Source organism: Notamacropus eugenii, chromosome 7 (assembly GCF_028372415.1).
Source record: "Notamacropus eugenii isolate mMacEug1 chromosome 7, mMacEug1.pri_v2, whole genome shotgun sequence".
Lineage (NCBI taxonomy): Eukaryota > Metazoa > Chordata > Mammalia > Diprotodontia > Macropodidae > Notamacropus > Notamacropus eugenii.
The window spans coordinates 2,691,054-2,718,553 of record NC_092878.1 but is presented as its reverse complement, the minus strand read 5'-3'; the positions used below and the strand labels follow the sequence as shown (position 1 = coordinate 2,718,553).

The 27,500-nt window shown below is 38.4% G+C and overlaps 1 protein-coding gene across 13 annotated transcripts in view; it reads right to left on the bottom strand.

The window, feature by feature from the left end:
• Positions 1-1,833: 1,833 nt before the first annotated feature.
• Positions 1,834-27,500, bottom strand: part of GABPB1 (GA binding protein transcription factor subunit beta 1) — an 80,962-nt gene continuing 55,295 nt past the window's right edge. For all 13 annotated transcript variants that reach the window (XM_072622803.1, XM_072622809.1, XM_072622797.1 and 10 more), the window contains 3 exons: positions 8,588-8,773; positions 7,390-7,505; positions 1,834-3,515 (listed from right to left, as the gene is read on the bottom strand). In XM_072622803.1, the coding sequence (XP_072478904.1) occupies positions 3,363-3,515; positions 7,390-7,505; positions 8,588-8,773 (455 nt within the window). In that variant the 3' untranslated portion in view covers positions 1,834-3,362. The remainder of the gene's footprint in view (positions 3,516-7,389; positions 7,506-8,587; positions 8,774-27,500) is intronic.

Genomic DNA, 27,500 nt, shown 5'->3' with positions numbered 1-27,500 from the left:
ATGTAAAGAATCTCAACTCAATTCTTAAAAATATAAGAAACTTTAAATAAATAAAATCAGAATCCAAAAGGTGCTTCCTTACCTGGAAGTGAATACCACTGATTGTTGACCTCTCAACTGCAAGAAGATGGCTCAATCTATAGGCCACAACCATGATTAGGCCACAGGAAAAAAACTAGAAGTACGAAACTTCACAGCATTCACAAAAAAGAGAGACACAGTTTTGTTGAAGCCTGGTTAGGAGGCAAGGTTCTTATAGGCCAGCCTAAGGCACAGTGAAAAAAACAATCAGAACCACCTGACATTAAGTTTCAAATGTTCAAAACCCTACATGGATGCCTCTCCAAACAGGACTTTATCAAGCCTATTACACTAATGCCTATGGGAAAAAAAAAAACCAAAAACAGCCCACTCAAGGAATTCCCACACACATCAGACTCTAAATAAAAACAGAAACCCGACTTCACCACTGCTGACTGCCATTCTCTTCCCAAAGACCACTACGGCACAGGAAAAAGTAGGTAAGTTATCTCCCCCTCCTCCCCTACCTCCCTATGTTAAATGTTAAAACTAAAATAAGCGGAATAGCTAGCCTGGTGTACTTGGAATGACTTGGGTAGACTCTGCCACTTACCAACCAAATGACTGTGAACAAGTGAGTCACTGGAAATCTCTTGAGCCCCAGTTTCTTCCTATCTAGAAGAATACTACCATTAGCTACACTTCACGGAGTTGTGAAGCAAGTGCTTAGTAAGTTGTCGTTGCTGAGTTGCTCGGTCGTGTCCAACTCTTTACAACCCCATCTGGCATTTTTTTGGCAAGGATCCTGGAGTGGTTTGCCAATTCCTTCTCTAGTTCATCTATAGGTGAGGAACTGGGGTGAGCAAGGTTAAGAGATTTACCCAGGGTCACACAGCTAGTAAGTCTGTGAGACCAGATTTGAACTCAGAAAGATGGGTCTCTTCCACACTTCAGGCCTAGCCCTTTATCCACTACACCACCTAGTTGCCCCTAGTAAATATAAGGCACTATGTTAAAGATGAATGGTGGCCATTATTATAGGAGAAAATTCCATACCATGGCTTCAGTCTTTGAGATGAGTGCTCCCACAGAGCGTGTCTTAGAAGTACATATTCCAAAGCACCTGACTGCTATACCATGATTTTACTTCAAAAACAAATAACTGATTGTATGAACAAGTACTTGCAAAAAAAATTACAATCCTCACAATTGACTTTCCACTATCCTGACAGATCTGACACTACTGAAAATTGTTCAGTCATTTCAGTCATATCCAACTCTTTGTGACCCCATTAGAAGTCTTCTTGGCAAAGATACTGGAGTGGTTTGTCACTTCCTTCTCCAGTTCATTTTACAGATGAGGAAACTGAGACAAACAGGGTTAAGTGACTTGCCCCAGGAAACCCAGCTTGGAATTATCTTAGGTTGGATTTGAATTCAGGTCTTCCTGCCTCCAGGTCAAGCACTCTATTCACTGTGCCACCTAGCTGCTCCCTATTGAAAATATGGACTGGTATATACGGAATTATTATACACAATTTTAGGTAATATATAATACTAGACACGAGAAGAAGAGAAGCTGTAAGACCTCATTTATGAGGTTTGAATGACTCTGAAATTCACTCCAATCTAAAACCTTTTAAAAGTGCTTCTATAGAGCAACTAAACTTTTTTATTCATATTTCATAAATATTTTTATTAATAAATATACTGTAATTCCAGGAAAGGAACCACAACCTCCTGAGGAATGGACAGATCCAAGAAGTTACATACCTGGCATTTTTATGTGGGAGATTCTTTTAAGACACAATGTGAAAATTATACAGTATTTTAATAGAATAGATTATGATTCAGATATACAATAACATACAGCTTTTAACGTATGAAGATCAAAAGAGAATTAAGTCTACACTGAACATATGTGGAAAAAGATATTTAATTGTAAAATAGAAAAGTAGACCAGAGTACAGTTTTAAGGGTAATTTCTTTCTTATACAGTATAGGTTATCTAGAGGATTTTTAGGTTTAGATAAACATTTTCATAAAGCAGTGAAACAGAAAAGCAAAGCAAGAAAAAAAAGCCTGAACTTAAGTTTACCAGAAAAAAATCCAAAAGTGAACAATACAGTCAAAATTGAATCATTTGCCTATCATGGATTTAACAAGTTTTATGATAGAGCAAGTCACGGCATAGACAGTCTGCTTTTATAGTGAAAAGCAATAATGCTAGACAACAGTGGCATCCATGAAGTATGAAAAGTTCTTGTACTACATCCAAAAGAAAATGATTTTCCATAAGAACAGCCAAGACAACACTTGGCTCCTCTAGTTTCCTGGGGGGAAATGAGTCCTTGAGAATATTTCAGAAACCCACCTGTGTGGAGCTTTCCAAAAACATTATCCTACAATCCAGTGCCTGGAAATGTTTTCATGTGTAAGTCATGATAGAAGGCACTGAGTACAAAGTTTCAAGTCCCCTACGTGAAATTTTTAAAAGAGAGTACAGGGTTTGCAAACTTAAGTTACATTGCAAACGGCTACTTCCAAGAACACTGTCATTCCAATAGAACCAGCTGCTAGCTTACTTAATTTTAATGACCTATGGACTAGAAGTTTTTTCTTCCTAATAGCTTTCATCCTCTTTGCAAAAAAATACCTATGCAAGTGATGCACTTTGAAATTATAAAAACATGCAGAATATGTACAAACTGAAAATTTAAAAAATATTTGCTTCATATACAGGTAAATCTACTCAGATACAGTGGAAGTTAAACAAATATAAAAGTTTCACTTTCTAAAAAATGTTTTCGGATAATCTGAGACAACTACTTAAAGCTATACAAAGATTTCCTTAGAGAAATCTACTCTTTAGGTAGAGGCCTAGTTGATACCTATAGAAATTATTCCAGAATCAGTCCACCACATAATTATTATGCAATTATTTGGTCTAATCAACAAGGATCACCCTTAAAACTGTTCTGCTTCTGAGAAATGAAGATTCATACTAAAATCAAAAGGAATTCACAAAAACAGTGGCTTAGGATGTTTCTGGATCTCTTCAACCATCGTTTATCAACTCATCTTGGAACTGTAAAAAAAAAAAAAAAACAACAAAGCAACTATTTACAGAATTCAGTTTTAAATACTTTTCACACAACTTCTAAATTCATAGTTTATGTTACAAGAAAATTCCGAGCTCATGGCTTCATGGCTTAAGTCCAATTATCATCCGGCAAGTCTCTTTTGTCTGTTGGATTCCCAGGACTGCACTCGTTTGGGGCATACAGTTCAAGATTGTACTCTTTTCCTTGACTCAAGGTAAAATCAAACCACAGTTTCAATCACACTGCCTCCTTATTAGTCTGGAGACGGGTCATGGCCTCTAACTTCTGCCTGTAGGCCTCTGCTTCCTGCTCTTTCTTTAGAAGCTGCTGCCGATACTTCTGAGCTTCCCGATTTGCTTCATCCAGCTGTTTCTGAAGTGCTTCTCTCTCCTAAAAAAAAAAGTTCATCAATCTCTGTGCAAATGTTTAACATGTAAATGCAAAAGATCCAAAGCCCCAGAAATAAATACATCCAAACTAGGTTACCTAATCATTAGTGAGCACAGTACCAAGCACACCTTCACACAGATGGGCCTGATAATAGGTGGGGGTTTGGTCCAACTAAACTGATTTGACTCATAAGCAAATGCAAATGCAGGAATACTTCTCTTTTCTATCTCAATCAACAAATATTTGCTGAGCACTTACTGTGAGTTCAGTATTGTTCTAGGCCTCGTAGAAGACACAGAAGATATAAAGTGCTTACAATTTAGTTCGGGAGACAAGACTAGCAGAGATGAAAAAACAGGCCCCTGGTGAGGTATAGACTCTTGGTGCTTCAGAAGCTCAGGAGTTAAGGAGAGGATCTGTGCTACACTATGCCTACCCTACATAAAATGAGTGGGATTTGGAGAGGTACTAAGAGACAGGGAGGGGCATTCATAGTAGCCAAAAAATTGATAATTGTCCTTTACGTCACTCTTTAAGTGACATTTGCAATGCACTTTATAGACACATTATCTCACCTGTTCCATACCATGACCCTGTGATTTTTTAAAATGTCGTTACTTTGTGATTCAGACATGCACCAAACACACAGGTCCATTAATTTCTTCATAACTTTTCAGTACAAGTTTCTGAATGGTATAGTAGGGGAAAAAGCACTGGATGTGGAATCAAAGGACGGGTATTACTTTGATTACCCTTTGTTCTACAGCAAGTAGCACAATGCTTAGCATATAATAATGTTTTTCATTTCAATCATAATTGATTGAATAGCTGATAGGAAGTTAATAAGACAGCACCTACCTGTCCTTGATAAATTTAAGTCTCCTGGTCAAGATGAACTATATCCTTGGGTAATGAAAAAAATGACAGGTGTGATTGCTGAGCCAGTGGCAGTATTATTGGGAAGAACATGGAAAATAGGAGAAGGACCACTAATACTGAAGAACATGCCCATTTTCAAAAAAGGGAAGAAAACAAAGGCTTCCAACTTTGTCAGTGAATGTGCTTTTTATTCAAAGGAAAACTCTGGTATGGATCATTAAGGAAATGGCTAGTGAATGTCTAAACAGGGAACCAACAGTTACAAAAAGCCAACACAGGTTCAAGACCAATTCATTTCCTTTTCTGACAAGGTCACTAAACTTGTAGATGAGGAAGATGCTACAAATATAGTTCACTTATACATTAGTAAAACATCTGAATACATTAACTCATACTATTCTTGTGGAAAAGACAGAGATATAGAATACCAGCATAATAAGTTAGATGGATTCAGAGCTGATTGAATGGCTGGATTCAAAGAGTAGTGGTTAATGGTTAAAATCAATTTAGTAGCAAGTCTCCAGTAGGATGTTCCAGGGATTTGTTTTTGCTCCTGTGCTATCTGACATATCAACATGTTCGACGTTGCTATAGGTGGCATGCTCATCAAATTTTGAGAAGGCACAAAGCTAAGAAGGAGAAGCTAACACACTGGGTGATAGGGTCAGAATCCAAAAAGATCCTGACATACTGGGACGTTGGGCTGAATCAAATATGAAATTTAACAGGGATAAACATAAATTTTAAAGCTTGCATTTAAAATAATTTACTTAAAAAGTACAAGATAGGGGAGGCATGTTTAGAAGACAATTGGAAAGACTCAATGTGAACCAACAGTGTTATGTAGCAGGTAAAAAAGGTAATGACACCTTGGGCTCAGTAAGTCATGACTTCGGGAAACAAGGAAGGGACCGTGCCTGTTGCACTGTGTCCTATTCAGACCACATCTGCAGGACTGTCGTCAGTTCTGAGTGCCATTTTAAAAGCACACGGAAGAGGGCACCCAGGAGGATGAAGGGACCTGAGTCTATGTCATAGGAGAATTAATTGGCATTAGGGTTGTTTAGTCTGCAGAAGATTAATGTGGGACATAAAAGTATTTTCGAGTATTAAGGTCTATGAAACAGAAAAGGAAGTAGATTTGTTCTATCTGGCCTCAGAGGGCAGAACCAGGAGCTATGAGTAGAAGCTGGAAGAGACAAATTTAGGTTTAATATCAGGAAAAGCATCCTGACAATCAGAACTGGCCAGAATGGGAATGAGCTGCCTAGACAAGCGATGGGTCAGTCCTCACTCATTAGAGGTCTTCAAACAGAGAATGGATAATCATTTGACAGGTCTGCCATATTGAAGGATTCTTTTTGGGTATGGGTTTAACTAAATGGTCACTAAGAAGTCTTCCAATTCTTGAATTCCATGAATAATTGTGCGTGCCTTTGTGGGATATGTATGAGTGTGAGTGTGTGAGTGTGAGAGAGAGAGAGAAAGAGAGAGAGAGAGAGAGAGAGAGAGAGAGAGTGTGTGTGTGTGTGTGTGTGTGTGTGTGTGTATATGTGTACAAAGAATTGATACTAAGTAAATATGAAAATAATACCAGAATAGAATCTCAAAATTTATTCCATAGTTCTCATACCACTTTCCTTTAATATTGTTATATATTTTTCTTCGATTATATATAATATTTTCTTCGATACAAATTATAAGTTTTTCATTGATACAAATCAATTAAAAAATGACTTTGTTCATAAGTATCTAAAAGGTCTCAATGGACATTCACTCATAAACCTTGGGTTACTTCATATCACCTCCAAGTAACATTTAGGGTAAATATATTAACCTCGAAATGGGGGAATTTGAAATATGGAGAGTAAATAATTTCCCAAAGCCATTAAGTTTGTGACAAATAAAATCCTTCATTATCAATATCCTATTCAATGTTTTATGTACGCTAAGCTACAATGTCTCCTCTCTGTATTCAAAGGAAAGTTTTAAAAAATTAAAATCAGAATAATAATATTCATTTAAAGAGAAAATCAATATTATACTTCATTCTAAAATACCTCCAGGAAAAGTAACTTGCTGAAGTGAATGGAATTGTGTTAAATAAGAAAATCAGTCAGTTAAGAAAAAGGGTTTTTTATTAGAGAAAAAATAAAGATAGATCATGTAAACCGGCAATTTGTTATAACCACATACCTAATGAAAACTGCTCATTCATATAATTGATATGCATTATTCACAAAAATAAATCTGATATATACTATGTAATAAAAAGGCAGAAAATAATTATTTTAATAATCAGGACCCTTACATACCTATACCTTACCTAATAATATCTATTTTGAAGAAATAAAATAATCCCCTATTTGCGGCAGCTCGTTTACCTTCTCTAGGTCTCACTCTCCTCATCTGTAAAACCAGGAGGTTGGACCAGATGACCTCTAAGGTCCTCTCCTGCTCTAAATTCAATATCCTTTAAGATGAATTCTACTGCATAAACTTCTATACTGAAAGTAACTTATTTAATTCAGTTAAACAACTAGGTTAATCAAATGACTAGTGAATAATTGATCTGACAAAACTCAAGCTATCTTGGCTGTTCTCTCCAGAATTTCTCCAAAACAACGTGATAACCCACGGTGAGATGGCTCAAAGAAACCAGGGAAATATCCTGTGTGACAGGGAGAGACATCCCCTCTTGTTCACGCATGTCATGATGAATACATTTTGGATTATGAGGGAATTAATGAAGGGATGAAGTGTAGAAACCAAAGGCCACACCAAAGATCCTGTGCTAATCAACTATTGTAAATAAATTCTGTTGTAAAAAGGAAGGGCTAAATAAAGCACAGTAGAGACAGAATGACAATCTTATCAAACTTTACTTCATCGCAATAGAAAACATCCAGGGATACATATAAAAAAATAAGGAAATAAGAGACAGAGTTTACTTGTGACCACCCTAGTAAAACACACCGGGTAAAAGACTCCTTACTTCTATTTCTGCAGATTCCACCCGATTTTCTATAATTTCAATACATTGTCTCTTGACTGGTGGTTCTTCACTTATAACGGTTTCTTCAGCTATATCTGTTGCTGGTACTGTTAACACTGAAATGGAAGTAGCGCATGGTTGTTATTTTAGGGCACGTTAACCACAATATTAGTAAAAATAAAATTATTTTTAAAATTACTGAATAAATACCAAAACATTTACTCACACATTCTAGACTACACAGAAACATGCCTCAAAAGGCTGGGTTCCTGATTTAGTCTTTTACTTCCTGAATTTCCTTGTTCTCACTTACTGCAATGTACTTAGTAAAAATAAGAATGTTTTTTGTTGGAAGAAGAAAAAGAACTGGTGCCAGAGTCAGGAAAACATGGGTCCAAGTCCTAGCTCTGTCGTCAGTCAACAAATATTTACTGAGCACCAACTGCCTGCCAGACACTACAAAGAGCTGGGGACAGTCCCTGATCTCCTCAGACTAGACTTGTGACCCAGGGCAAGTCACGTAACCTCAGCACCTCCAGCAACTCTCCAGGATGGTTAAGAAGTCCACCTGTACTGGCAGAGGAAGATCCTCCCCGAGTGCTTCCTGGTCTGGCCTAAATAAAGAAATCTTCTACACCTAGAATCAGATCCTTCTCCTGGAGACGATTTCTCTAAACAGTCTAGGAAATTCATATCCAGCTACAGCCAACAGCTAACTGGTCTATGGCAAGTACTTAACCACAAAATGGACTTCTCTGCCACAAAGCACACTTCTGGGTTGACTCTTCCCTACTGTCAACATATATTCATTGAAAGAAAGGAAATTTTAAAATTACCATACAGAAGATGTAATTAGGATGTTAAAGCAGCAGAGTGCTAAACTTAGATTCAGGAAGACCTAACTTCCAATCTGGCCCCAAATACTTTTTACTAGCGAGGTGGTCCTGGGCAAGTCACTTAACCTCTGCCTGCCTTGGTTTCCTCATCTGTAAAATGAGGATAATAACAGTGTCTACTTCCTAGGGCTGTTGTGAGGAGTAAATGAAATAATATTTGTAAAGCACTTGGAAGAGTTTAAAGAGCTTATGTACAAACGTTAATAACCCACTGTCACCAAACCAGAAAAGAATACAGGGCAAGCAAAACTCCAACACCTGATTCCTGGAGCCACACCACCATTTCCCTCTTCATTCCTTACCTTGTTGTCCATCTGGCATGGTCACAATGATGGGCTGACCTATTCCGCTGGTTGGAATGGAGTGCAAATTACCAAGCTGAATTCCGTCGGTCACTATTGTGATGACTTGCTGACCCCCAGAACTAACAACTTGCTGAATCGCACCATCTACCGATTCTGCCGTCACCACCTCCTCAGTAGCCACGACTGGAGAAAGAATTCAAAAGGGTGTCAATAAACATCTAACCATCAGAAACTTAGAAAAAAAATAACTTCTTTTCAAAACCAGTGGTTTTCTTGCTATCAGATCACTTTGTTTAGATTTATATGAAGCACTTCATGGACAAAAACTTGTTCCCAAACGCAAAATACACAAATCAATTCCATTTCTAAGTGTTAACAGCTGAGATCAGAGAAGGCTTTTGAGAAAACACTGTCAGTACAATTTAAAGAATAAAAAGTACTTTATGAGCTTCCTCCAACCTCTGACAAAAGTTCAGTACTCGTCACCAGGGCCTTCCTTGTCACTAGCACTAAACTATTTTCTCACTCACTCACCATATGACTCCATCAGATGAAGGCTGTACCTCCCACCTCTGTGTCTGGGAAAGAATCTAACACACAGATTCGAATCAAGTGTAAAATGTCCAGTGACAGACTGTATATCTGTCACTTAATAAACAGCCTAGCTAAGTAGAAAGGCTTTTTACCAGGCTGTCATAAAGTCATGAAGGAGTTAGGAACTTCATCAGTGGAAAGAATACCTAAACCAATGGAATAATGAATCCTTAAAGGACTGAAGCCAATCAAAGAGCTAAGTCACAGGTACAGAGAAAGGGACTGAATCTGTGATTTCAAGGAAAAATCCTCTACCCATTCAGGTGGACAGCTTTGTAACTTTTAGTCCATACGAGCTGCCTGGAATACTGAAAGGTTGTACCTTGTCCAGGGTCAAACAGCCAAGATGTGTCAGATGACAGACTTGAACTCAGGTCTTCCTGACTTTGAGGTCAATCCTCTATCCACCACATCACACTGCTCTCTTAAATACGGAGTATACACTCTTTAGGGCAATAAGTAATTGCCCTAAATAATGTATCATTTCAAACTATAGCGCCACAGATAGAAATTTTACTCTAAGTATATGAAAAACAGTAGAACTACAGCAACTGTATTATCAATAGGCACGATAACCAAAAACTTAAAAGTACATGATCAATTTGGTGATTTACTTCCAAAAGACAGATATATCTTTAAAAACAAGTATCAACCAAAAAAAAAATTGTTACCAGACTCATTTAAGAGAACCAGCACATAAAACCATTTCCAAATAGATTTTCTTTTTCAGTGTCATGGGGCAAGATTTTATAAGAGACAAAACCTTGTGATAAACTGTGATACAGTTGGTCTGCAACATAAACTCCAAGTTGCTACTGTTTATAGCAGAATAGCATGGGTAATAACAGCTGAAGAATTTACTTCAGAAGAGAGGACCTCATATGCACTTCAAGGAAAGGAAAAAAGCAAGGTGCATTTCAACCCTGGTGTTCAAAGGAGTATCCATGGTAACAGGCTCAGCCCCAAATATGCTACTAGAGTATCTGACAACCATTAGGATTTAACTCACCAAAGATAAAACTCAAAATATTGAGTGCCTTTATAGTATGAGTTCTCTATTTTTATTTGCCCTTTAAACTACAATTAAGCTGTATCACAAAGCACTTCAGAATTTCAAGAAGAAATTCTTTTAAAAATAAAGTAATGAAATACAGGGCAGGAGTGGCCAGTTGTAAAGCTACTGAAGTTTTCATGTGCGTTTATTCATGCTTTGATTTCTTTTACATGCATATGAAAAAGGAATTTCCACTTTAGCTGGTTACAGAGAGGAAATATTTTAGAACGTCATTTTATTGGAAATTTCTGAGATCAGAAAACACACATGGAACAATTCATAAGCTTTCATCTTTGTAATTACTTATGCCACTATTTTCAATGATTGCCATTAAAATGGATACAATTCTTGCCTTTCATCTAAAGATCTTTGTTCCTTTGCAAATTGCCCTAAAAGGGATTGGAAAAAAAAAGCTACAGAATTTTTGTGTAACAAATCAAAGTGCTGCCTAGAAACAGAATAACAAATCAAAAATATGGAAAGTTATTTTTAAAAGTTGAAAAATAACTTTGTATAAACAAAATTAGAATTGAAAATTCAGGGGATGCTCATCAATAGGGAAATAGTTGAACAAGTTGTGCTATATGACTGATGGAACACTATTTTGCTGTAAGAAATGATGAGTATGATGCTTTTAGAAAAACCCAGAAAGACTTAAATGAATTAATGCAAAGTGAAGTGAGAAGAACTAGGAGAACACTATACACAGTAACAGCAATACTGTATGATGACCAAATGTGAATGACTTAGCTATTCTGAGGAATACAATGATCCAAGACAATTCCAAAGGATTTAGGATAAAAAATGTTATCCACTTTCAGGAAAACAAGTGATCTGAATACAGACTGAAGCATACTTTTTTTACTTTACTGTTCTTGGGGCTTTTTTTGGTCTGTTTCTTTTGCAATGTGGTTAATATGGAAATGTTTTGCATGACTCTACTATACAAACGATATCAAATTGCTTGACTTCTCAAGGAGGGGAATGGTGCAGGAGATGGGGAAGGAACTTGAAGCTCCCAATTTTTAAAAAACAAATATTAAAATATTTTTACATGCTATTGATAAATAAAATAAGAGAGAAAAATAAACAGATTAGATAGTCCTTTTGTTGCTTTTTTTGGAGGGGAGAAGTTTCAAAGTCAAGTCACACAACAAAAAAAGTCTAAAAATATAAACATTCACTAGCATGATTCAGTAATAAAAAGTATGAGTACCTAAAGCCAAAGACAGCCCAGGACTAGGCTAAGGAAACTAGATACACGGATTGATCCAGATACATGATTCTAAAGCTTGGTATCCCACATTAGAATATAAGTTCCATGAGCGTAGGGATTTCTTATTCTTTGTACTGTATCTCCAGCATTAGTAGGTGATTAAAAAATGCTTGTTGATTAACTGGTTATCTACATAACTGACATAGGATCTGAACTAAACAGCAACAAAACTAAAACAATGATCACCAAGGAAGAAGGAAAATTATGTCTTAAAATACTGCCAAGGGGGTGGAGTCAAGATAGCTACCTAGAAGCAGGGACCTGCTGGAGTTCTCCCCACAAATCCCTCAGAAAACCTGTAAAAAATGACTTGAAACAAATTGCAGAGCAGCAGAAGCCACAAAAGGACAGACTGAAGCAAATTTACAGCCCAATTCAATCTGGAAGATTGACAGGAAGGCTCTATCGCACCAGGCTGGGAGCAGAGCACAGCTGGCTCTGTGTGAACCAGGTACGGACAAAGCTGGAACAGGCCTTAGGGGACCGAATCACTAGTGGATGGGGCGGTTTTCAGACTTCACGATGCCAAAGATAGCTTCTAAGGTCAGTAGGAAGGGTCTCTTACCTGACTGAAAGGGGAGCAGGGTCTGGCCCTGGCCCTGGTCCCAGCCCCAGTAGCAGAACAGTGGCAGCCACTACTGACGGAGTGGCTGCTTCTGGAGCCCTACACTTAACAAAGAGCTCAAAAGTCAAGTAATCTGCTAGGAAAATGGGCAAATGGGAAAAACAAACAGACTACAGAGTCTTACTTTCTCAGTGAAGAGGCAATTTCTTATGTCATTGGAGACGAGGAAGACCGAAACATATAATTAGAAGAAGACAACAAAGCCAAAGCTCCTCCATCTAAAGCCTTCAAGGAAACTATAAATGACTCTCAGGCCATGGAAAAGCTCAAAGAGCATTTTGAAAATCAAGCAAGAAAAGTAGAGGAAAAACTGGGAAGAGAAATGAGAGTGAAAAACAACTCAAGGCTTGCTAAAGGAGACCCCAAAATGCTGAAGAAAATAACACCTTTAAAATTAGACTGACCCAAGTGGCAAAAGAGGTCCAAAAGGCCAACGAGGAGAAGAAGGCTTTAAAAAGCAGAATGGGCCAAATGGAAAAGGAGGTTCAAAAGCTCACTGAAGAAAATAATTCCTTAAAAATTAGAATGGAGCAAATGGAAGCTAATGGCTTTATGAGAAATCAGGAAATTAGGAACAAAACCAAGAAAATGAAAAAACAGAACACAATGTGAAGTATCTCAATGGAAAAACAACTGGCCTGGAAAACAGATCCTGAAGAGATAATTCAAAAACTACTGGACTACCTGAAAGCCATGATCAAAGAAGCTAGATATCATCTTCCAAGAAATTATCAAGGAAAACTGCCCAGATATTCCAGAACCAGATGGTAAAACAGAAACGGAAAAAAATCTACCAATCACCTCCTAAAAGAAATCCCAAAAGTAAAACTCCTAAAGAATATTGTAGCCAAATTCCAGGCCTCCCAGGTCAAGGAGAAAATATTACAAGCAAGCAGAAAGAAACAATTCAAGTACTGTGGAAACGCAATTAGGATAACACAGGATTTAGCAGCTTCTACAACAGGGATTGGAAGGCTTGTTACATGATATTCCAGAGGTCAAAGGAGGTAGGATTAAAACCAAGAATCACCTACCCAGCAAAACTGAGTATCATACTTCAGGAGAAAAAATAGAACTTCAATGAAATAGAGGACTTCCAAGCATTCCTGCTGAAAAGGCCAGAGTTGAACAGAAAATTTGACTTTCAAATACAAGAATCAAGAGAAGCTTGAAAAGATAAGCAAGGAAGAGAAGGGACTTATTAAAGTTAAACTGTTTACATTCCTACATGGAAAAATGATATTTGTAACTCATGAGACCTTTCTAAGTATTATAACAGTTGTAGGGAATATATGTGTGTATGTGTAGGGAGGGGGGCACAGGGCAAGCTTAAAGGATGATATTTGAAAGAAAAAATTAAGTGTTGAGGGAATGTACTAGGAGAAAAAGAGAGGGAGAGGCAAAATATAGTAAATTATCTCACATAAAAGAGGCAAGAAAGAGCTTTTACAATGGAGGGGAAGATGAGAGGGAATAAGTGAGGGTTCCTTTCATTGGATTTGGCTTCAGGAGGGGATAACAAACTCACTTCACTGGGTATGGAAGTTTATCTTACCCTACAGGAAAGCAGGGGGGAAGAGGAAAAGAAAAGGGGGATAATAGAAGGGACAGGAGATTGGGGGAAGGGGCAATCGGCAGGTCAAAGCAGAGAATAGAATAAACAGAAGGCAGGACAGGATATAGGGAAATATAGTTAGTCTTTCACAATATGACTGTTATGGAAGTGTTTCGGATGATTACACACATATAACCTATAACGAATTGTTTGCCTTCTTGATGAGGGTGGGTAGGGAGGGGGGAAAGGAGAGAATGTGGAACTCAAAGCTTTAAAAATGAATGTTAAAAATTTTTACATGCAACTAGGAAATGACATATAGGCAATGGGACACAGAAATCTATCTTGCCCTATAGGAAAATAGAAGGAAAGGGGATTGGGTGGGGTAGGGGGGTAGAAGGAAAGGTCAATTAGAGGAAAGGGTAATCAGAATACATAGTGTCCTAGGGTGGGAGAAGGGAGGAAGATGGGAAGAAAATTAGAAATACAAAATTTTATGGAAGTGAATGTTGAAAACTGGAAATATATTAATTTTTTTAAAATGAAATGATAAATGGATGAACTTCAGAAAAACCTGGAAAGACATATATATATATATATATATATATATATATATATATATATATATATATATATATATATATATATATATATACACACGTATATGTAAAACTTATATAAAGACTTATATGATGCTGAGTGAAGTGAGCAGAACCAGGAGAACATCATACACAGTAACAGTCACACTGTGCAAGGACTGTTTTTGATAGACAGCCCTCCACAGCAAGATGAGGACCCAAAACATTTCCAAAAGACTCATGATGCAAAATACCATCCACATCCAGAGGAAGAACTATGGAGTCAGAACGTAGAATGAAGCAGGCTATTTTCTCTTTCGTTATGTTTTTCCCATGGTTTCTCCCATTAGTTTTAATTCTTCTCTGCGACATGACTAATGTGAAAATGTGTTTAATAGGAATGTATGTGTAGAGCCCACATGAGACTGCATGCCATCTTGGGGAAGGAGGGGGGAAGGGAAGGTGAGAAAATTTGGAACTTATGGAAGTGACAGCTGAAAATTTAAAACAAATAAATTAATAATTTTTTTTAAATTGAAAAAAGACAATTAACAACAACCAAAAAATACTGCCAAGTATTAATTTTCTAACGAGAGCTCTAAGTTAATTCTCTAAACTTAACAGGCAGGGGAGAGGAAGAACTACCTGCAGTCATTTTACAATAACTGATAAAAGGCAACTCTCAATAACAGAGGAACTGAAGCAAGATGGTTTGGTAATTCCAAAGTCATACATACTGTCTCCGTAATGCATTTGGGCATTTAAATGTTAGTACTTAACTCTTCCCTACTGCTCATTCCAATTAGAAATAGAGCATTGCCTCTCACACTCTAGCAAAACGTTAGGCCAAAGCAAAGCATGTTACGGTGTGACAATAATGAAAATACTTATCATTTTAAAAGGTCCTTTTTCCCAATTGTGGCAAAAATGATAGTTCTATCAAGCAGCTAAACTAAAGCACAGTAGATGACAACATAATTAGTGAAAGCAAGGCTTCTCAGAGATAAACTTATCATTCAGATGATACACATGAAGTGATTTTACAGCATCAAAAGCTTTGCTAAATTTAAAATGACTTGTCTTCCATTCTTTATTCATTTCAAGTCCAAAAGAAGTGCGACTTCTCACCCCCGGAGGCCTCTGTTCCAGCCAAAGCTCCATTCTGCATTCTGCCTCCACAGTTCTTCCTGTGGGTGTGGATGGCATTGTGCATCACGAGTCGTTTGTCTGGCCGTGGAGGGCTTAGTCACTGCCCCTAGAACATACTTGGTACCTTCCTTTGATACGCATTTGGAAGGAAGCGAATAAAAACATTTGTACACACACACACACACACACACACACACACACACCATTTCCCTGGTTTGCACAAGTAAGTGTTGCTGCTGCTAATGAGATTTCTCTCTCAGTATGACACATCATCCCAGGCAGAGCTGCCAGCTGTTCACCACTGACTGCAAGAGGCAGTGACTACATAATGCTCACTCCTCACTAAGTAGCTCTTCCTTTTCTCTACTTTACTCTGTTTGCCTCTCACATCTTCCAAACCCAGATTAAGATGTATGGCTTTAGAGCTCCCAAAGTGCACTTAGTCGTGTTGTATAATGCTGGGGGAAGGAATCCACCAAAGGCATTTGAACCTGTAATTAGAAAGAAAATCCAACATACAAACTTCACCTCTCAGTCACCTGAAAATCACCTTTCTCTCTCACAAATCCAGTCTTAAACCTTCTAAGCAGCACTGCCCAGAATCTTAAGTAAGGCTGCTAGTTAACTTTGCCAGGGATCACTATTCTTTAGTTAGTCATTGTGACAACTGACAAGATTAATGAGGATTGTGGAGATGTCACTGGACAAAGGCATATATTCTAAAAACTTCATAACCGATCTTTTTTTTTTTTTAAGAAAAAATAATGAAGGAAAATGTGCAAATAACAATGTTACCAATGAACATCTTTCACCACAAAACTACAAATAGAGCTTTAACTAACTTACTAAAAATCTATTTCCAATTTGTGAATATTAGAGGAATACAGAAAGAGAATTTTATACCCCATCAATTAACCATCACACTTTATGTGCTGATGACTCTCAAACCTATACATCCAACTCCAGTACCTCTTTGGAGGTATATCACTCACTGCCTATTCAGTATTTGTAACTAGATGCCCCCTAATCCAAAACAGAACTCGGTATCTTCCCCTCAAACCCATCCCTCTTTCTGCCAAGGGAAGCTCCACCCTCACAGCCACTTCTGTTCACAACCTTGGTGTCATTCTCACCCCAAATATTTAATCAACTGCCAAACCTTGCTGCTTCTAACTCCAAAGCATCTCTCACCTCCATCCTTTTCTCCGTCTACACGTGACCCCTCTTGGCTATCTGGCCTCCTAACTGCCTCCTCACATTAAATCTCTCTCCTCACTCTACTCTATGACCGGCTACACCAACTGTGTAGGTCTGACCGTGTCACTGTTCAGTAAACTCTACTGATCCTCTGTTACTTCAAGGACCAAATCTAAAATCCTGTTTTGATCCTTTCTAACTTACTACCCTTTTACATTTGACACATTCTCTTTCATCGAGTGACTGACCTTGTTCTTTCCCACACATTACACTCCATCTGCTGTCTCTGTGACTTTGCATTAGTTATCCCCCATACCTAGAATACACTCTTCCTTATTTCGACCTTCTAAGATTCCTAGTTTCCTTCAAGGCTAAGCTCAAGAACCACCTTCTCCATGAAACCCTTCTTGATTCCTCAATTTGCCACCACCTTTTCCTCAAAAAGTACCTTGCATCTATTTTGTATATGCCCATATATGCAAATGTTGTCTCCCTGGGCTAGACTGTACGTTCCTTGAGGACAAGAACAGTTTCTCTTTGGTCTTTGTTATCTCCAGTGCCTCTCACTATGCCTGGCCCATAGAAAACACTTAAGAAATGCTTGTTAACTAATTATCTAGAAAGGTACACAGCCCTTAAAATCAACGCCAGTTACAAGCACAAAATTTTGCAGAACCTCAAACTGATTCAACCAGTTAAGTATCTCCTTTCCTATCCAATCTTACCTGACTACCTACTAGCTACTATTAATGTGAGTTCTGATATCCTATCACTTCCCAATACTGCACTACAAGTCTGTGTAATATTATCTAGACAAAGTAGACAAGAAGGACTACTATTCACAAAAGAAACACTTTACCTCTAACCCTATCCTTGGACATGTAAGCACCTGATCTGACTGTTAAAAAGGACACTCCAGGCACTACATGTTTGCCTTGGGACAACCAACCTGACCTATGAGTTACTCTATGATGAATCTTTTTGGCTTGCAGTGTATCTGTATTGGAAAGGCAACATCCTAAAGTATTCTCTAATATCTCCAATTTCATTTTTAGAATTATTCATGAGCATAAAGCATCAAGAATTCAAATAACTCAAATGGATCCACGAGCTCATCCATTTGGATGATCCTCTCACCACCGGACACTGTAACTCCTCTATTATCTTTCTTACACAACTCTTGCCCATGTCTTCCTACAAGTATATCACAAGGGGACTATTTAATATATCGGTGTCGTTACTCACTTCCTCCTAACATAAAGAGGATCTAAAGAGCCATACTCAGGCTGGGCACTGGTTATACCGGGCCCTGGTCACATGATCAGCCCAACCTCTTTTTCAATCACACATACATTTCTTTTACTCTAGCACTTCTTTTTAAAGGTCCTGATTTATATGATGTAGCTCACTCACCCTCACCACTTGCTTCTCCAATTGAGTTAGCCTATTTTTCAAGGTGTTATTTTCTTCAGCATTTTTTTGGGTCTCCTTTAGCAGGGAGCTGATCTGCTGTTCATGCTTTGACTTCATGTCTCTCATTTCTCTTCCCAGCTTTTCTTCCACCTCTCTAACTTGATTTTCTATGAGCCCTTCTATGGCCTGAGCCCATTGAGTGGGCTGGGATATAGAGGCCTTGACTTCTGTGTCTTTGCCTGATGGTAAGCATTGTTCTTCCTCATCAGAAAGGAAGGGAGGAAATGCCTGTTCCCCAAGAAAGTAACCTTCTATAGTCTTATTTATTTTCCCTTTTCTGGGCATTTTCCCAGCCAATGACTTGACCTCTGAATATTCTCACACCCGCCTTGCCTCCGGATCCTCCCAGCCCGCGCTTGGGGTCTGAGAATCAAATGCTGCTTGCCAGCCTCAGGGCTTTTGGAGGGGGCAGGGCTGCTATTCAGTGTGAGATTAAGTTCAGGTGCTCAGGTCGGGGCAGGGCCGCCTCACTGGCTCAGTTCCCTCAGGGGGTTTATGCAGAGACCTTCAACAATGGATCCAGGCTCCTGCCTGCTTGGGGAGCCCCGGTCTGCTCCCGTCTCCGCTGTTGCCTCCCAAAGGGGCCTGAGTTATGGGGGCACCCCACTCCCCTCTCGACCCGCCAAAGAGACCCTCTCACCGACCCCGTCACCTGTGGGTGGAGGGACCCGCGTGGCTGCTGGAGATTCTGTCCCTGAAGCCCGCTCAGATCTTTTCCTCTCGGTGCCGCAGCCGCGGCAGGGCTGCTCCCAGTCCCGGCGCCCAGTCCGTGGCGCGAAGGACCTTTTGCGAGAGGTTTGCAGGTCTCTCTGGAACAGAAATCTCCCTCGCTCCAATGTTCTGTGGCCTCTGGGTGCAGAATTCGCCGTGAGTTACTTTTTTGTAGATGTTCTGTGGGTTGTGGGTTCGGAGCTATGTGTATGTGCATCTTTCTACTCTGCCATCTTGGCTCTGCCCCCCACCACTTGCTTCTCCATTGATTTTCCTCTATGTGAAACTCATTTGCACTTCATCAGAGACTACTGTGCTCTATATTTTACACATGTTCCATATTTCCTTAATAACAACAGACAGCCTATTGATAATAAAAAGATGGGCTTTTATTCTTGGAAGAAAGTTTGAAGTCATTAAAAGATTTCTGACATTTCCTGAAGGCCATTCATCCTGCTCTTCCTCTGTTTAATTTTGTGCCAAATGCTTTGTCCATTTGTCCTGTCTGTCCCAAACATACATATTGATGGGAAAATTCTATAGGTTGTCCAATCAACTACATATCATAACCTGGAGAGAAGACAGTTTTCATCCATTTGATTTTCCTATGAAATTTCCTAAGATGAGAAAGTCATTGAACAAGTTTATTTCTGCTGTTCCATGTTGCTAGGAATAGCGAATGATTTTGATAGATGGGAGAAACTCTGGTGAAAAAAGGCTGAATACAAAACTTTTTTTAAAATTATCAACAAACAATTAGCATAGCAGGATTTTGTATCTTGAACAACTTTCAGTCAACTGTGTGATAAAAAAGGTGTGATCCACTAAAGAATACTGCCTGCAAAAACTAACCTGTTTATTACTAATATCCTTATTGAGAATGCTGAGCTCTCAATACATGTGCAGATAATGCTGCACAAATAAGTCAGTCGTCATCAGCGTCCTGTCAGGTAACTTTTCCAGTATTATTAACAACGTCCAAGTTTTTTTTCACTCCTTTGGTATCTCCCCATCCTTCAGACACACTACAAGTTAATTCCTCAATGCCCTTAAAATTGTGTTACCTTTCACACAGATCTCTACCCTGTACTACTGATCGAGCACATTTAGGGTTAGAGTTGCTTTTCTCATATCTGTTCTCCTAGTCCAATTTTTACCTCTTCTATAGGCACATTTGTGATATGATGCTACAGTCCTGTGCAAATAGCTCTATTACTTTGATGGTGAAGACAATTCATCATAAAAATCTTTTCCATTTTTCTTCCATTCATTATCCTTCATTTTGCTTAAATGGTTTTCTAACCAAGTTTTTTCTAAACTTCATTAATTCTCTGCTTTATATGACAAAACTGCTCCTAATCTTCTATCATCCTTCTTCACAAGGTTTTAGAAATGAGTTTATATTCTAAAAAAGAATTGTCTCTGAGTATCATCTCTCTCCATTTAGCAAGACAAGTGTCTTCTGACTAAAGTGCTTTTTAGGCTCTTTTGGTCTCCTTCACATGGCAATTGACTTTTATCAGTTAAACTGCCATAAGAAATTATTATAATCAGCGTCGACATCCTTACTACTATCCATTACCCATTTTTCATTTTCAATAACTTGTCTGAACAGATTAGGACTGAGTTGCTTCAACTGCATGAAACCAAAAAAAAAAAAAAAGGAGTCTAAAATACTACAACCCAAGTGACAAACAGGAATGAGGACCAGTATCGAAGTAAGTTTCCAATGTCAATGGGGAGAAAGGAGTGATGCTGAGAGATCACAGTGAAGCAGGAGCATGCACTGGAACTGAACAAGAGCACCAAACTGAGTGAGAGAGTGACAAATGGGGACTGGAAAGTCTGCTGAATGCTTCTAGATGACACTAAACCTTGTGCTAAATGACTTCTAGGCGGTCAATAGAACAGAATTGTAATTTTAAGTGTTAATTGTGAAATGTCAACACCTTTCTTGAGTTGAAAAGCATATATTCCCAAAGCCTAAAAGAAATGAGATAGGAATGAGACGTAAATCAAACCATGATAATGATGACAACGCTCTCCTCATGTAGTCCAACTGTGTTCACATTTCACAGTAATCTGAGTCTGTGGGAAATCTTGAATGTAATTATTTCAATCCTAAGTCCCACCTTCTGCTTCCACAATGATGGTAAGCTGAGTGATGGGGAAGGGACATAATAGAACAAAGATAATTCAATTTTCTCAACTGCCTAAAAACATTAATTTAACCAATTCCACAGTAAAATGTGCTATTTGCCCACCAATCATGTATACCACTGGAGAAAATTACGTTCATAATGGCCTTCTTGCTGCAAATGAAGCCAGAAAACAAAGAGCTTATAGCTAAATAAAAGAAAGAAGGCTTTCTTTCGAGAAGCGTATAATGCAGCTCATCACATCATTCACTCACAGAAAACAAATGCTTGGCCATCTCACCGTGCAACACTCACAATGTGCATGGATAAAAGGACCATGAAGTCAGTCATAGCTCACACACCAAAATCTACAGCAGAAGATCAAGAAGTCAAGAAAATCTGTTCAGAACTTAAGACCCTCCAAATAAAGCTGATGTTAACCTTGACACTGGATAATTAAAATGCAAACGTGAACAGAGAACGGGAGTATTTATAAGAAATAAAACAGGCTTATTCAGAATCTTCATGCCTGTTTATCATGAATACTTTCTTCAAAAAGTGAACTAGAAAGCACTGGGTATAGTAAACATTCAACATCACCAAAAAACAAACACAAACCAACCTCCAAAACTGACCAAGTCTTGTTATTAATATAGGAATTATTTAAGAATCAACTTTCTGAAAAAAATAAACTTTCTGAAATTTTACTCAAACATTTATTAAGAACCTAAAATGTGCAAGGTATTTGAGTACAATTACACAAAAACTGAAGAGTCCCTACACACAAGAAGATTACTATTGAGGAGGTACACTATATACACAAATAAGTACAGTACAAGGAAATAAGGCAAATAGGGAAACACAAAAGCTTCATGGAAGAGGCAGCTTCACCTAAGCCAAACCTTAAAGGAAAACAAGGACTCTAAAAGGCACAGATGGAGATGGAGGGCACTTCAGGAATGGACAATGGCTTAGAAGAATGCATGAAGACAGGTGATGAAGTGTCAAGTCCAGGGAACATCTAATCACTTTGGCTGGAATGGAGGGATCATGCAGGGGGAAGTGTATGAAATAACAAAAGGTCATTTTAAAGAAAAGACAAAAATGAAGAAAAAATGAAGACACATTATACAACTACAGAAACCCAACATGACCTATTTTCAATAAGCAGCTGAATTCTAAAAAAATGGGAAATGGAAAAAAAGTGGAGACAATGATGCAACATCATTTCTTTGAGAAGCTTAACTGAAGCAGAACAGCTGCCACAATGAGGAGGCCAAAGGAGCCCAGAAACCACCTTACCCAGGAAACACTCGATCTCCTTGCCAAGAGCAGAGACATGGCAGCCAAGGGCAATACCAGGCTAGAGTACAAGCTCATTTGCAAAATGATGGAAGACGACGACCAGTGTTGCCTCACAAAACAGCGAAAGACAGTTGAGGAGAAAACGTGCCTGTAGGGAGCTTGGCATGAGACCCAGCTAAGCCAGATCATCCGGAGAACATGTGTAGATGACACTGGAAGAAGGACAACAAATAGAAATGAAATGGAACAGATCTGCTGGCATCTCTATGGCGATCTAGTGTCATCAACAATGAAAACGGAACCACTGCATTTGTATTCCACCATCAAATACCACTGGCATTGGAGAAGATGAAGTCAGTCTGTCAGCTACTTGACTCTGGGGGCAAGTTCTTTCACCTCTCTGGGACTCAATTTTCTCATCTCTTAGGTTCCTATAGCTCTAAATCTGCGATTCTTTGACTTATGAAAAACAGCTAGACGAGATCAAATACATGCAGAAGAAATTCATGATGGAGATAATAACATTTTAAAGGTATTCAGACATCACTCTTCAAGAGCTTTCAGAGAAGGAATTTAAAGAAATAAAAAGTCATGGACAGTAGTAATAGTGGCTAGCATTTCTTATCCTCCTCCCCACCAAAAGTAACGGAAAAGATGTTAGCAACCATCGATCCATATATTACTTTCCCATCTTTATAAAAGAAGAGCACACCAGGAGCAAGCTAGTTACAGTACACACAGGAAAGGCATGGTAAGGACAGGCATGGACAGAAAAGGCAGCGGGCTGGCTCGGAGTGAGAGGAGCGACAATCGAAGGACAGATCAGATTCCAGGAAACATCTCTAGGACATGAGGCAGACTCTCCACGGAAAACTGACAGAATGACATGGACAAGACTCTCACAGAAGAACTGAACGGTTTGCAACCTACCCTAATGAAAGGAAAATACCCACCTATGAGGTCCTGGATCAACCAAAAAGAAAACATCCATTAAACAGAAAACATCCATTATTCTGTGCCAGGCACTCTGTATACAAAGATAAAACTGAAACAGTCTGTGGTCTCCTGAAGCTTCTATTCTATTAGAAGAGATACTATATGCATGTATAAATATATAAAACTATAAATAAGAGATAATTTGGGGGGAGGAGGCACTAGCAACTAGAGAAAATAAGGAAAATCTTCATGTAAGAGGTGGCATTTGAGCCGATCTGTAACAGAAACTGGGAATTCTAAGAGTTTAAGTTCAGGAGGGAGTTCATCCCAGGCTATGCAAAAGCATGGAGGAAGGTGGAATGTCGTATGTGAGGAACAACAAGAGAGCTCCACTGAAACACTGGTTATACGTTTGTGTGTGACTCACACTACTGAAATTGGGAAAGCAATGCAAGGTGGTACAGGATAGCCAGGAAAAAGAGAAGGCAGCACTAGCAGGTCAAAGGGCATGATTATGGCTACTTGGTATTAGCTAAAAACTACAGGAAAAATGGAGTTTATAAATACAATCTGACAAAGTCTTAGGAGAACCAAAATAAGGCAAAGTAAATTACAAGGAAACAAAGAAGCGTTTGTCAAGAAGTATAATCAACTGAAGGAAAAAACTTAACAGACTAAAAATGCAACATTGAAACTGGAAAATTATGAAACAGAAGTAGAAAAATTCTAATGATAATGAGTAAAGTAAAAAAGTTTTCAACAGTATTCTTAAATGGTTAATAATACACTGTCAACATGGTAAAGGGTCAGTTAATGATATATTGTCTCCCTCTACAAAGGGGCAGTTAAAAGCTAGAGCGTAGATTTTCAAGCTCTAGAATTTAGTAATATATTAAGCAATCTTGACTAGATATTCAAATACTCTCAAATGTAACTATGACCTCATTAACTCAGGAATTCTCTCCAACATGAGGACAGTCACCCATCCATTTCTGTCCACCTAGGACAGGCAGCTCTTGTCCACGTCCTCCAAAAATTTAACCATGGGGTAGAGAGGACGAAGTCCATCTAATACACTGCAGGCCTTCTTTGACTTCTCCCAATTATCAACAAGGTGGCTTTCCCCCTGTGTAACCCCTCACTATCCCAATCTGACCAACACAGTCTCTTCCTCTTAGATAATTTCTTGATGACATCCTTCACTCCTGTTCTATTTGTAGCACCTCACTGGCTCTGTGTTACAGTCTGTTCATACTCGCCATATGCTCCTCTTTGCAGGCCATGGTGTTCCCTGTCTCACTGCTCTAAAAGTATTAGTACTGAAAAGAATGGCCTTTACTTTCATTGGACACCTGAAACCATGTGTAAGTATGAATGTATGTATGAATGCATGTATTATGTATGTACGCACACACAAATGGGTGCTGAAATCTGAGCAACAGACATTCTTTATTATTTCCTGTGTGAACACACAGGCCAAAGCCCTTTAAGTGACTACTGTTTTCTTCCAGGAGGCTCTGCAGTGTTCTAGGGTTTAACGGCCATCAGCATATGCCTTCCACAAACAGGACCATCTGGTGAAAATCACCACTGATAATCACTCTTTGACCTGCATTCTGTTCTAGGTCTCCTCCATCACACTAGCAGATACTTTGGTGAGTATACCTCATCCTGTTTTATGCCTCACCTGGTATTTATTATCAGAAGATCAATGAAGAGGGTTCAATATTATATTTTCCAAATATACATATTTGGAAATAAAAATATAAATTATATTTTCCAAGTAAAACATAACTAATATTGATGTACAGTTAGGAGAAACCATCTTGTAATTTTTTTATCTAACCAAATGCTTTTTTAAATCAACAAACAGTAAGTACAATGAGATCTTATGTTTTCCACACCTTAAGTTAACCATGAAGTGGTAAGGATGTGATCCACTTTCAAACATTGCTTGGAAAAGCTTGTTCCTTCCTACACCTTCATCAAGGAAGCCCTAGATTCAGAGAGAGTTGAATCTCAGAAAGTTCTATTCTGATGCTTCACTTCCTGGTGGCAACGAGCCTGGATTCCCACAGAATACGCCCACAGCTCTGACAAGTTCTACCATGATGAAAAGCTTTCAAGAATGGCTCCAGAACGAGCATGCTTTCCCAAAACCAATGTACCTGACTATGGAGAGGCACATCATCAGCAAGCGGACTACCTGGTAACAAAGTTTTCTTGGCATAGAAACACTGAGAACAAGAAAGTGTCCCTCAGTCCCACAGTGCCAGCGGCAGAGCAGTAGGAAAGGCAACACAGAGTTCTAAGAATCACAGTTTTTAGACAATCAAACTTCAGTTTGACTTTTTCATTACTATTCAACTCTTTCAGCCTTCTCTAAGTCTTCATGACGCCGTCTGGGGTTTTCTTGGCTTTCCTTCTCTAGCTCATCCATCTATTTTTCTATCTATCTATTTGCAAATAAGGAAAATTGAAGCAAATAGCATTAAGTGACTTGCTAATAAATGTCTGAGGCCAGATTTCAGCTCACAAGATGAGTCTTCCTGATGCCAGGCCCAGCACTGTACCCACTGTGCCACTTATCTGACAAGTGATCTAAGTATGAGATCCAATAACTACTGAACAGACTCCCCACTGGAGACCATACAATTTTGATATTCTTGCTACAGAGTGTATCAAAAGAAAGAAGCTTCAAGTAGAAGAAGAGCTCACAGTGATGGAGAAGCAAAGAAAGGAGTTGGTGGACTGAGTTTCACTACACAACTATAGGAAAGAAGAAATTTTTTTTTGTGGGATATCGTCCTCACAAATTACAGTACTTAATGGAAATTATTTGCAGAAAAAACAACCATGAACATAATTCCAGTTTATGTACCACCAAAGGTCGATGAGGATGAAGTGGGAGAGAAATTCTACAAAGAACTTAGTAAGAGCCTTTCAAATTAAATCAACATACATTCTGGTACTTGATTTCAATGAAAATGTGAGAAAAGGTGAAGACGGTGAATTATATGGGAAAACGTAGCTCAAGAATGTGAGAAACAAAATATCTGTAGATATATAGTTCCTCACACCACTATGAGCATTTTCTTTAAAAAAAAAAACAAAACTGGTAGGCACCAGAGAGGGGGAGAACCCTGAAACTAACAGAGATGAAAAGAGTTCTCATTGATGTGGGAGTCACTCCTGGATCCGGCTGTTGTACATTGAGAACATCACCTCAATAGGGTAAAGACCAGAATTAGTAAAAATGAGAATAACGATAAAAAGACAATGGCACACAACTGAAATGACTTAACCCTGAATTATTTAAACATATAATTTAAAAAATCAGAAAGGAAGAAATGACATTGACACTGACTATAATAATTTCATTTAGAAGTTTAATGTAAATTGATTGGCATTACAAGGAGACCAAAAGAAGTTAAAAGGGGTATTACTCAGGAGACATCTGGTCTACTTGCCAACTGGAAAGAGATGGTTTTCCAAAGCAACAATGGGCTAGAATACAAAGTTGTTCATAAAATCTTTTGAAGAAGGATGACAGAAGAATATGAATAATGCCTTTGCATAAAGCAGAGGGAAGGAGTAGACAGTAAAACAAGCTTAAATAAAACTTGGCAAGGTATCCAGCCAAGCAGTCTTCTCAAGACCACTCAGGATAAAAACAGGACTACATACAAAGAAAAAGAAAAAGATCTGCAAAAAACATTTTTAACAAAATGTTTTTAATAGCAAGGATGATAGACTACCTGGACCTAATATTACAATCCTGGGATAGTTCACAGAAGCAACAGAAATGTCACTAAAGAGGACAAAGATGAGAAAACCAATCATGTTAGACAAAGTATGAGTGTACAGATAGACAGACAGACAGACATAGATATGTGTATGTGTGTATATACAGAGAGAGAGAGACATATCTACATAGATATAGATCCATAAATATATGTATGTGTGTGTGTGTTTATATATATACATATATATTCACACACATGCAAGGAGAGAGAGAAGTCTAGGCTGAGTATGATCCAATTGGAAGGACTTCTCTGAGAGATATAAGGCACTAAAAGAGGCAGGTATTTAACATATACAAGGTTTTTAATGAATAAGGTATTTGAAGTATGGAAAGATATTAAAGGAGAGGGGAAAAAAATCTAGGACCCTATTAATACTGAAAAATGTGCGCACCTATATGCCCATCCTTCCACCAATATCTAACTAATTAAAGTCACAAATATGGGGGGAAATATGTTACGTATGCTCTTACGAGTAATAAAAATGCACGCCAGATCTTCACATGGATAATTTTA